Consider the following 12,204-nt stretch of genomic DNA (forward strand, 5'->3'; position numbering starts at 1 on the left):
ATAAACCCTTCACTATGTTAGACCAGCACGCACTGTTGGTTCTGCTATCTGTGTAGGCTTATTTTTCTGCTGAAGATGAGCAGGAAGACAGTCAGTATGGGCAGAACTTCGTGCCTCTGTTTGGGTGCCAGGTCAACACAACTAGAGATGGGAATATAAAGGATTTTTCTGGTCACTATGTACACACACACACACTAGCCAAGAACTTACAAGGATCCAGCCTCCACATTTGGACCTCGGACATAGAAAGGAACTCTGATATCAAATTCATATGGCATGGACTTTCCTTTCACCAGCCCAAACTGCCCAATATGATAACCATGGTCTGCTGTGTATATTATATATGTATTGTCCAGTTCACCTGTTTCAACCAACGTATTGTAAATCTGAAAAAAAGGAAAACAAAATATGAATTTCATTCCACTGAGTAGTACTGTAGGTAGAATAATAGATATAATTCGCTGCCTACGTGTAGCGTACAAATAAATAACAACAGTTCAGGATGGCACCGAGTATCACAATGAAACATTCTGAATAAGCCATAATCCCGTCATAATTTTACTAATTTAATATTGTGGCTATTACAAGGCAACCTTCTGGTTTCTGTTTTAAGGTAAAACACATCAGCATGCCATGTTTCCAAAAGCGTTTGGGTTCAGTATTTTGCATGAGAGCTGTCAAGAGAGTACTAAATACATATGGTAACAGAGATAAAAGTTTCAAGTTGACATGCACTTTTGCAGTTCTCTCTCCACCTTTCTTTTTTTCCCCCACAGCAAACAATTTCAATAAAATGACAGCACTTTGAATCTCATACTTATTTAAGCAACACTCAGTGACCCTGCTTTCAGGCAAACGAGTCCCCATTATGCAGAATATTTCCAAAACCTCTTCCAGATAATATCACTCGGTCATACCCTCTCACTAGCTGGACAGATAACATGGAGAGTTATAAGAAGAACTTTAACCCTGTTTGGGGTTGCCTCTATGGATTTACATGACAATCTTTATGTGAAATGTACCAACTTGAGCACCGCAGGTCAACTTTTATGCAACATTTTCACTTGCAAAGGTACAAAAGTGGTGGGAGACACCACCAAAGTGGTGCCTCACACAGATCCAGAATGCATCAGCACAGAAGAAAAACTATTTTGTTGTTTTGGTGGCCTTTTTTTTTTAAATATTGAAAGACTATGAGGTGCATGTAATTCAGTAGAAAAGATCAAGCTAATTTGGCAATTATAACTCAGAAACAACTCAACTGATTTTGCCTGTAGTGAACCACCTGAAGTAAAATGTTTTACTAAATAGAAAATCAAAATAGTGTAGTAAAATAGCCAGTCTCCCCTAATGCTGGGATCTGATCCATCTAAATAGGTTCATTAATAGGAAGCAGAGATCATACTTGCCTGAATCAGTAATTGTAAGACATTACTAACAAGTTGATGCAATGCCATCCAGATAATCTCATCTTTGCCTTACAGGACTCCCTTTACTTTAATGTTCTACCTTTTTTGAATAAGAATGTTAAGAGATAAGCAGTAAATTGCAACAGCTTTAAATCTGCCTTCCTACAACTGGATACCCATTCTTTTTCAGAGCTTTTAGCTAACTCAGACATTTTGTTCAAGACACCCAGCCTGCACTAAAAGATTTTGTTGTTACGTAATGCATGCTTCATTAAAAAAAAAAGAAAAAAAAAAAGCAGCTACCTATGTATTTATTTACATATAACATTTAACATCCTGGGCCTGGTTTACCATGGGATTTTTTCCAGTTAGGACTCCAGTAGCATCACTTTGTGTTGATGTTCTCTTGGAAACTCAGTGTTACAGGATCAAAACAGGCCCACAGTTGGGTAATTTCCCACACGTTTTAGGATGACTTTTCATTTTCAGATTTTATGATGGACACTTTTTCAGGTGATGCCTCCCTCTACCCCTTAATCAGTAGTAGCTCTGTGGCAACAAATCAGCTCACTTACACCACCCAACTCATGGGACCTGTCTTTAGGAGATGAGGATTCTTACACAGTGAATAGAAAGACAAATTCTCAGAGGTGAGAGGGTTACATACTTAAAAAATGGATGCAGTTCTCCCCCTTCTTTCCCTCCTATCTTCATATGCAGCACAGCTTGGGAGTTTAACTCAAGAAACAAGCACCTGTTTAATCAAAAAACAAAAGTGACTACTAATCTTACCATCTCCATAGAGTCATCCACAGACATGAGTGTTTGAAGGCGCTTTCTCTGCAGCATGTTGGTGAACTCCATGTGTATAGGCTTCATGGGACCTGTATACCTCATTATCCAGTGCTTGTCTGGGTTTGGAGCATAGTTGTAACTAGGAGTGCTAAGGAACAGAGAGGAAAAAGGAGTGTTTTAGCAGCGTAGAAAAAAGTCATAGCAATGTATACCAATAATTTCTATTTGCTCAACACTACAGGACTCTGTCTTGGAGGTGCCCAAGAAAATATTAGATCTGCTTCGGAAAAGCCTTATACTTTTGTGTTCTATATGAAAGATGGGAGAACAAAAATAACTCTGTGGGGAATAAAATCTATTAAAAGAGTAAATATACATTGCTTTTGCGGTGTCTTCAGACTACCACGGATACTTGTCAAGGCCAAGAGACTAGTCTCGGAAGTCTAACTCCACACGTATGATCTGGATGAAGCATATACTATTGAGTTCCTATTCATGTAATTGCTTTGCTTTCACTCTGCCCATATTAGCACCAAATATTATGGCTTGCATAAGCTGTTTAACAAGGTTCTACCATGTGCTTTAACAGCTTTTTTTAAATTCAACATGACTGGCGACTTGAAAACTTTCACACTCATGTACCCAGAGGAGCACAGGCACCCTACCTGGTGGTATCAAACTGCATGTGAGCTCATGGCAAGCAGGAGTGGATACATAGCCGGATTTTAAAGACCTGCCAAGAAAAGCAGGGGTGAGGGGAAATAGGACTGTATTTTGCAGACACTTTCCAGCCACCAACTCCTTTGTGTTCATCAAAAACTTGCAAGCCCCTGCAAAATCCCAAGAGCTAGATTCAATGTCCTCCTGGAATCTCACAGAACCTCCAAGTTCTTATGATCCTGTGACACCATTAAAGTGATGAGGAGAAATATCCCTTGTCAGTAAGTTCAGATTGTTGGCAATACCAGAGATTTCTTTTCTACGCATAAGTAAAATCGCTGTAGGTTAGGTGGATCTAAAAAAAAGATTTCTTTTGGTGTATCATTACCATGACGTTGACTCTCTGCATCACCAATTCAGTAGAAAGCTATCAAACAGCTTACACTTGCAAGAACTATTATTTTTCCCTACTATATCTATTTCTAAAAAGTTGGTTATTACTTAAGATTGAGAATCATCCTTGTCAGTTGTGTCAGATCCTGTCTCAAACACATCACTTGCAGAGTCTAAAATATTACAAATTACTTTTCCTAAGTGATTTGTTAAGGCTTCCTTTTTTCATTCAAAGTAATAAATTCAGTGTTCGTAAATGTGCAAGCCAAGAGGGTAACACAGTAACACAGGAAAAAATAGCAGATACTCAGTTATTTTCTTCTTCCCAACACACAATTTCCTGATAAATTCAGCTCCTATTTGGCAAATAGCTACTGTTGGTTTTGTGTATTTAACAGAGCAGCAGAGTAAGTTATTAAGATAAACAACAGTAATATAAGTTGAAACTTCTCTGCAAAATACTGTGTATCTAATGTATCTTTGAATATGACAGGTAAAGAGTTGTAATATAAATATGAAATTAATAATCTGACAGTGCAATGTTTTATGCGAAAACCTCTGTTAGATGCTATCCGAAAAATGTGCGTAGGCGGCAAATGGAGGCTTCTTCATATAGGGAGGAAAGGGCTGGTGTTATTCTCTCTGCATTGTTAATAGCCTCTTGAATTTCAGAATGTGATTGTGGCTGAAATAATGACATTGCTCCTTTGAAAATGCTGACAGTTATGGAAACTGTTGCTATGTGATGCCCAGAATGAATCAAAAATGCTTGGCAAACTCCTTTTCAGCTTACTTTGTGATTTCCTGGCTGATTTGAAACCTCCTGCTGTTTAATCCATCCAAAGCCCGTGATTTTCTTTGATTACTACAAATGTAACCCTCTTATACTTAACAGATTCGTCTGTCTTACGGGAAAAGTACACAAATATAACATCCCTAGAAGTTGGTTAAGATAACCTCTTCAAATGTACTCAGAAGATAAGTCCTAGCCTGATTGCATTTGACCTTGGAAAAGATGGGTGGTAAAAATGTCCCCTCTCCAGAAATAACATTTCTGATCACTGTTAAACTGCCCAGCTGTTACATTCTCTGCAGCTATCGGTGCAGGCAGTAAAAATGGAAAACCATCCTAGGGATTTGCTTATGCGAGTTCTGGTTGATGTGAATGATTTTCAGACAAAAGACTGCAGATGCACACAAAAAGGAGCTCTACAGAACGAGATGGAGAGACTGCAGTCATACCACCTAGTAGGTGTAATAATAGAAGCAAGAGAATCACGGCATAAATTAGCAACAGAAGTACAAACCAGGGATCCCAAGCAAAAGCGTTACTCTCAGTCTGTGCTAAACTCCACACGCTAACTTTCAGCTATTATTAGCAACGCTACGCAAAGCAGTATGTATGTCACCCCTTCGCTTTGCTTTGCGGGTACAGCTCAAGAACCCGCCTGCAGACTTTGTCAGCGCTGCCACACGTGGATTCTGCTTTCTGGTGCTGCGACCAGGCAAAGGCTCTGTTTGGGGCATTGCTCGCTGCTTTAGAGCAAATCATAGGTCGTGTTCTACCTGCCTTTTCATCCTTCCCTACCTTACCCACATGACTACAGAACTACCTCCATCCCATTGGCACTGACTGATTCATCTGTCACTGAGGGATTCCTTGGAATGTGGGAACAGGGGAAAAATGGAAAGCAGAGAACTAATCTGTACATGCAGTGAGGGTATGATGCATGTTTTTGTATTTAATCTTAAACCCCGACCACTGAAAATCCTTACAGATTATCATTATTGTGCAGTGCTGTAAAAATTGTTTACAAGATTGGCAGTTTCTTTGCACAAGATGTACATAAAATCTTTTGGTCATATCTAAAAGAACACAGTTCCTTAATCTACTATGTTAACTGGTTTCTGCACAAACAAAACTTGTTTCCATGAAGTGACACCTCCCTGTGTAACTGTCAGCATGGTAAGAAAAGGCACCTGCAATTACAAATAGTATTATAGACTTTATAATCAGGAAGATAAACCTAGTTTGTGTGCAAAAGAAAAGTTATACTATGAGAAAAAGAGAAATAGCTGTAGTTGATATATTTCATTGCTGGCCTTCCTCAAATCCTTCCACTCTGTTTCATTCAGCCAGCATAATTAAAATGCTACAGAATGTTGCTTGATGAATGATTATCTTCTCCGAGATATGAATGTCTTCCAAAAGAACTTCTAATAAGACGGAGGTCAATACTGGGTATAAGCTATAGCAGAAGTTGCTCATTTGGCATTTTTGTAATTTTCATTTCAAAGAAAATAAATGAGCATAAGACGGCAAACAAACATGAAATACTGCATTGCTGGAGATCTAGGACACACGTTCTCTTCAGTAGCACAGCCCAAAATAATGAAATATATACTTCTAAGTTATGCAATACCTAGACAATAGAACAAAGGAAGCTTTTTCTTTCAGAATCTATTTTAAATAAAGTGAAAAAGGTCAAATAGATTTCACTGGACTTTGGGCCAGGCCTGAGCAGCTTCGGCTAGCAACTGATTATTATTTCCACCAGTTTCCAGTTCCTTCACAAAGCCAAAGTAAACAGAGTTTCCCTTTAAAAAAAAAATCAAACTGAAAATATAAAAAAAGGGCACAGAGGAAGGAAGTTACAAATGTTGGACATCAATGATGGCATGAAGCCAGTAATTAGAAAAATATCGGAATGTTGTCAGTTGTGCCAAAAGGCAATTTGGGAGAATCATTCATTTTATCAGCATGCGAGGGGATGCCTGTCATGAAGCATTACAGAGCTGTACCCATAAAATGTCTCTGTGCTATAAACCAGAACCATCTCATCATGGTGTTTCACTGGAGCTTATGAACATGTTCACTCAGTAACTGGGCGATACTGCTTTTGAGACCCGTTCAAGACACTGTACGGGGTCATGTACAGACATACCAGCTTATTCAGAAATAGCCTGTCTAATTTGGTGCTGCAGGTCTGTATTTCCTTCCTTTCCATATATAAAACAGGTAATAAATATTGTATATTATGTGATTTTTGATATACCCATAAAACAATACAGCTTCTGCATAATGACAGGGAGATAGAGTTGCTTCCCTGGAAGAGCTTACAGCCCAAGAACCAGATTTTGATCCTCCTGCTCAAAACAAAACAATGCTTAACTTCCCATACAGCTTTTAATAATGTCCAATGAATTCAATATGAATCCTTCCATTTATGTCAGTAAGATACAATTCTGAGCTCTAGATGCAGAATCCACTCTCAAGATACTTGAACTAGTCTGAAGAGGTTAAAAAAAAACCCCAAAACACCCAAAAACCCCCACCCTCAAAACTCTTCTTCTATATTTGTGACAGATTTATACCAAAAATATTATTAAGCAAACATTGTTTCCCCAGAGATACCCAGGACTTCTATACTCCTGAACCTGGAAATGAGAGGGTTTTATTTTTCCTTACATGTGTTGTGAGGCATTAGGAAAGAGATGTGAGTACTGAGGAGCTGAATCTTCAGGGCCGTGAGGAGCAGCGTGGCTTATAACCATCAGCACAGGCCTGTGAGGATACATCTTCTTTGAGATTCTGAAGAAGGTAATACTGTCATTGGTAATCAGATCAGTTAGATAATCCTGCAAGTAGAAGTGAAAGTATAATGAGATAACTGAAAAATAATTTCAAACTTGGGAGTGAGATGGGAAGGGGAGGTCTGAGGTATCACAAGAAACAGGAAAAGAGAAGCTATTTCACTCAGAACGGGAAGAGGGGGGAGTACGTTAGGGATGTTAAAACTTCAAAAACTAAACCAAAATAAGTCTTTCTTCACTGCCTAGAAATATGAAAAGCAACACTTTCCTCTCAGAAGTGAATGACATGGATAGAGCAACCTGGTCCAGTGGAAGGGGTTGGAACTAGATGATCCTTAAGGTAACTTCCAACCCAAACCACACTATGATTCTATGACATTAAAGAAGATCAGATAGGACTACTTCTTCCCAGAATGTGTAATTCCATTATGAATATCACAATACTAAATACAATGACCAGGTATTAATAGCAAAAATATAAAATTGCAGGTCAATTGCTTTGCTTTTTGTTGTCAATATCTTCAAGGTGTATAGTCCAAACTTACATCATAGAAGCCTCTGAAAATCCAAATGGCTTGAAGGTAATTTTTCTTAATCTTCTGAACCAGAGTCACTAAAGCTAGAAAATGTTGGGCTAATTGGTTCAAAAATTTCATTCAATATTACAGACCCAGTGACAATCTGATAGACATACAGCTCTATCAAATAAATTGCTGAGAATTTAGAAAACTTCCTGTGGAAGATAGGGACTATCTTCCTAAGTCGTATCATTATTCTTCTGATATCGGCTGGGGCAGATATGGATTGAAGACAATATTTCTAATGATAAACTACGTTCTCTCTTAGACTGCATCACAGGAAATGCTGCAAATATAAATATGCCTCAAACTTGAGAAGCATATGAAACTGCATCTTTAAAAAGCAAAACAATGACTGTCATGTCACAGCTGAATGTGAAATCAGGCGTAACATCGGCCTCTGGTCAAGTGAACAAGTACACGGTGTGGTACAGATTGGATTGCATCTCCTTGTAAGTACAGCTTTCTGTCTGTGGTTCAGACACTTGCTCATCTTTACTGCTGCCAATATCCTTGAGCTGAGAAGTCAGCTTATCATTCATCAAAGGAAGCCTTTTTCACTGACTGCGTTTACTTTCCCCAAGTTATTTCCTGTGTATCCCAGAACAAGGCTGTCTAAGTCTCCATTTATATTTTTACATATTGGTCCCAACATGAGGCATGCCTGTTATGAAACTGCCATGATTATGACTGTTATTGATCATACTTCCACTCATGAAAAGAGGTGCAAATAGGCATAATGCCATCAAAGTCAACCAAAGGACACCCATTCATAACATATGCAGGGGAAAGGAGAGCGTACAATAAGCCAGACCAAAGCAACGCTGACTTCTGAAGGTACTTTCAATACCTGAGACCATACGCAGAGCCTAGAATACTGCAGTGCTCTCAAAACCAGCACTGATGTTTATCTAAAACAGGCCTGTTCTTTAAGGTCACTTGCTTAAGTGTGTAGCTCATCTCTGATCCAGCCACACTACAAGAGCAGTTTTCAAACTCCATTTTGAAGATTAAGGTTTTCACCTGGTCAGAGTGAAAATCATTCAAATTTAACATTGCAAACCAGTGTTTACCAGGCCAAAAGACCAAGAGAAACATTTCCCTTAACTGAATTCTGGGTTTTTTTAAAGCTCCAAATGGTAGAGGTTGTAGTAGACTGTGCACATGCATACAAAACTAAAAAATCATCTAAAAATGTTGAAAGACACTGAAATAGATAAAGTAGAACATAACCTGTTATAAAATCTGGAATAATTTGTAAAGACTTGATTTTCAGAGGAAAAGTGCTTAGCAGTCGCTTCGGAGGACAGAATCAGTAATGTTTTTTGCTAGTTTTCCACTGGCACATAATTAACTGTCAACTAGATAGGGCTAAAAAATAATCTGATTATATTGTTCATTGCTGGAAAATTAAGTTTCCAGCAACAAAAATGGCTGGAAAGAAAGAAGCAGTCTTGTATTTCAGCTTCTGTTGTTCATTTTAACATCAACAAGTGCTGTTGCTCTGCACGCAATCATCCGTTTATTAGCATAGCTGTGTATTATACAAGAATATGAAGATTATAAAAACATTTATATTTTTGTCAGACTTTAAAAAAAAATTCTTACCAAACTCGGTAAGAAAAACTAAAGCAAATGAAAACTTTAACGTTTTCAAGTACTGCATACACAAAACAGAGCTGAGGATATTGGAACATGAAGTTCCCTGTTGGCTCCTTGGTACAACAGGGAACAGTGCCCCGTGAAATCACTCGCCTGAGACTGTTCCACTTAAGACATATTTCCATCATAACATTTTTGGCACATGGCTGTAACGATTAGCTCCCTCATTAGATCAGAAAAGAAATAAAAGACCAATAATTCTGCACATCAGTTGCCCCTTCCCCTTAGCAGCTGGTGATAGAAAAGGAAACCCTAGATGCCGGTTACACTTTATCTCTCAAAACAAAGTACGTTCAATTAAAAATGGCAAATAGGGAAGGGGAAGGAGAAATCACACAGACATCAGACTTTTAGACGAAAAACTGACTGTGAACACATTGCTAATGAAACACAAATACAGAGGAAGGATTTGCTCTCAGTAAGAGAAAGCAAAATGAATCCCTGGGAAGCAAATACACCTTACAAATTAGTGTCACTCCAGCGTGAGTTAACCTCCTAAGATATACACTACTTAAACTACAGCAGTTTATGGATAACTTTATTTATCATCACACTTCAGAGACCATTCATGCCATTTTAGAAATTCACAAAAGCAGGTTCCTTTGGAAAGGTAAAGGCTTTTGGCTGAAATAAACTAACTCCTGACTACAAACAAGTAACTGTTTCAGCTGTAACATGTGCCAGATGAGGAATAAAAATGATACTGCATTTGACAATGATTATCAAGAATGTCAGTAAGTTTGGTCAGGGTATAGTATCCTTGCAAGGATACTAGGAACCATAGATGCCTTTAACAATGCACGGAGATATAAAATTAATAGTTAAATTCTCCATTAATTCAGAATTACCGTAAGATATACCAAGATATTAATAATTCTCCACTATATTATGGCGGTGATATAAGTTCTTTAAACTAACAAAAAAAGATTGGTCTAGCTGGAGGGAACTGGATTCTTATCTCATTTACGCTTGTGTAACTCCACTGGAGTCAGTTATATACCAGGGGAGTAGATGACAATCAGACTCCGCAGACAATAATTATAGTACAAAGCCCAGAAATAGTTATCATGCAGCATTTAAATCCATTTTTCACATCTTCAGCTCATAATACAGGCTCAGGATGTTTTGTTTGTTTCCACTGCTGCTAACAATGTTTTCAGTAATGTGACCCTCCTGGAATGGAAGACAAGGAAAAGTCCAAACACCATGCCTGTTGGGTTGTAGCTAATGTTACATGTAGCAGCTTTTGAAGTGGGAAAAGACTTCTTTAGACTGAAACCATAAAGTGCAGATTTCTTGCAGTCACGTGCACATGTTAAAAAAAATAGAAATAAATCAATAGGACCTACCCTGGAGTAGTCATATCCATGCTTTTCCTTCACTCCATTTCTGCAGAGTGTGTAGTTGTAAAATCGAGAGTTTTTGAGTAATCCAACCCATTCTTTCCAGCCAGGAGGCACATAGGAGCCATTGTATTCATTGAGGTACTTTCCAAAGAAAGCTAGGGGTAGAGAAAGCAGAAGCACAGTAAGAAGGCATAACAGAAACACTTCAAAGATACCATATTTAACCATATTCTTTCCTTTCTGTCTCTTCTGAGGGGAGCCCTATTTTCTTCATTTGAATACATTTAAAGTCAGTTCTGGGTTCTAAGTTTGCCTGAGTGTGTTTATTTCAGAGCTCCACAAAGCAGATTTTTTGATTTACAACCTGACTACATCGGGGAGAAACTGGACCACAATTACCATTAGATTTTCTTTAGTGCCTGATACATTTAGAGTCTGACAAACAAAGCAGAGAATGCTTAAAATAGTGCCAGTTGCCACATTATCTCATCCTATTCTGAATCACCCAATTTAGCTACATTTTTCATTTTGGTTACACCCATTTAAGCCATCTCCACCTAAGGAACTGGCAGAAGCAGTGAAGTCACTAAGAGCAGACTGGCTTGGGAGAAAGGATGACAAACGAGGACCGTAACTGTGATGAAATTTTAAACTTGCTGCATAGAAGAAATGAAGCAGCAGCCTGTTTGGCAAAGCAAGTGCAGAATGAGTACAAGGATTCCTACGGAACGCAGGGCAGGCATTTGAGCCATCCTCCCAGAAGAGCCATGTATATGCTAGCCTTGCTCTGTAAGCCACAAGTGCAGAGACACAGATTATTTTCCATAAAATGGTTAATGGCACCTCACACTGGCCGTCCATCAGTGAACGTCTGTGCTTCCATAGGGACAACAGAATACCTAGGATTCTGTTCTTGGACTTAGATTAAACCTTGCCTCATAATCTATGGGATTGGAGCACACAATTCATAGTTCCCAGGTTCTTAAAGATTATTTTTTAAGTTTGCAGTCTATAGTGCCTGATACTGCACCTTCCTGAATTTATATAAACACAAGGAGCAATACTGTGGACCGAGCCGAAGAGCTTTTCAGCCAGCGTGAAAAAGGGCAGCCTCACTGAGGTCAATGGATTCACACCTACTTGTAGTAGGCTGAATATCTGTCCAGAAGACAGACAAGGTGAGAAACAGTGACACAAAACAGTATGTGACAGCTCCAGATCATTACCTGATAGTGGTTTTCTTTTCTAAAAAGATGGGAAACATGATCTTAGCAACACAGTAACATAGTGGAATAATAAAAAAAAATTACAGGGAGTAAGTACATTGTGCATTAAATGTCCATAAGATCCAACTCAAAGCACTTAGGTAGAATGCAGAAACATATTTTGAATCATCCTCCTCAACAAATTTCAGTGTATTCAATTAATGCATAAGGTGAGCCAAGAGAAAGTGAATGTTCAAAGGGTTTGAAAGAGATGAATGTGCTGACAAAATTAAGATCTACATTGGAGAAGATGAGAAGGGCACATCTAGTGGGACACAATGAAATCCTTAAAATCACACTGTGCTTTCAAAATATTTTGCAAAAGCAGGTAAGGTGCTAGGGTCTATTTCTTATGGTCTATCTATTTTATAGATGAGCCACTTACAAAAGGGTTAAGTGACTGGTAAACATGCCGCAGAAAAGAATTTATTTCCCTGTCCTAAACTACGTCATGACGTCTTCTTTAACCAAGCAAAGCAAACTAGCAGCACTGAACAAAGCA

General features: G+C 38.4%; 1 protein-coding gene across 1 annotated transcript in view; it reads right to left on the reverse strand.

Annotated features, from left to right (window-relative positions):
* SULF2 (sulfatase 2) overlaps nucleotides 1–11,595 on the reverse strand; it is a gene marked incomplete at its 5' end in the record, with an annotated part of 44,316 nt that extends 32,721 nt beyond the window's left edge. The window contains 5 exons of the mRNA XM_010151568.1: nucleotides 211–386; nucleotides 2,202–2,352; nucleotides 6,727–6,896; nucleotides 10,441–10,592; nucleotides 11,502–11,595. Coding sequence (XP_010149870.1) covers nucleotides 211–386; nucleotides 2,202–2,352; nucleotides 6,727–6,896; nucleotides 10,441–10,592; nucleotides 11,502–11,595 — 743 coding nt within the window. The remainder of the gene's footprint in view (nucleotides 1–210; nucleotides 387–2,201; nucleotides 2,353–6,726; nucleotides 6,897–10,440; nucleotides 10,593–11,501) is intronic.
* Between the last annotated feature and the right edge of the window lie 609 nt (nucleotides 11,596–12,204).

Source organism: Eurypyga helias, unplaced genomic scaffold (assembly GCF_000690775.1).
Source record: "Eurypyga helias isolate BGI_N326 unplaced genomic scaffold, ASM69077v1 scaffold4990, whole genome shotgun sequence".
Classification (NCBI taxonomy): Eukaryota; Metazoa; Chordata; class Aves; order Eurypygiformes; family Eurypygidae; genus Eurypyga; species Eurypyga helias.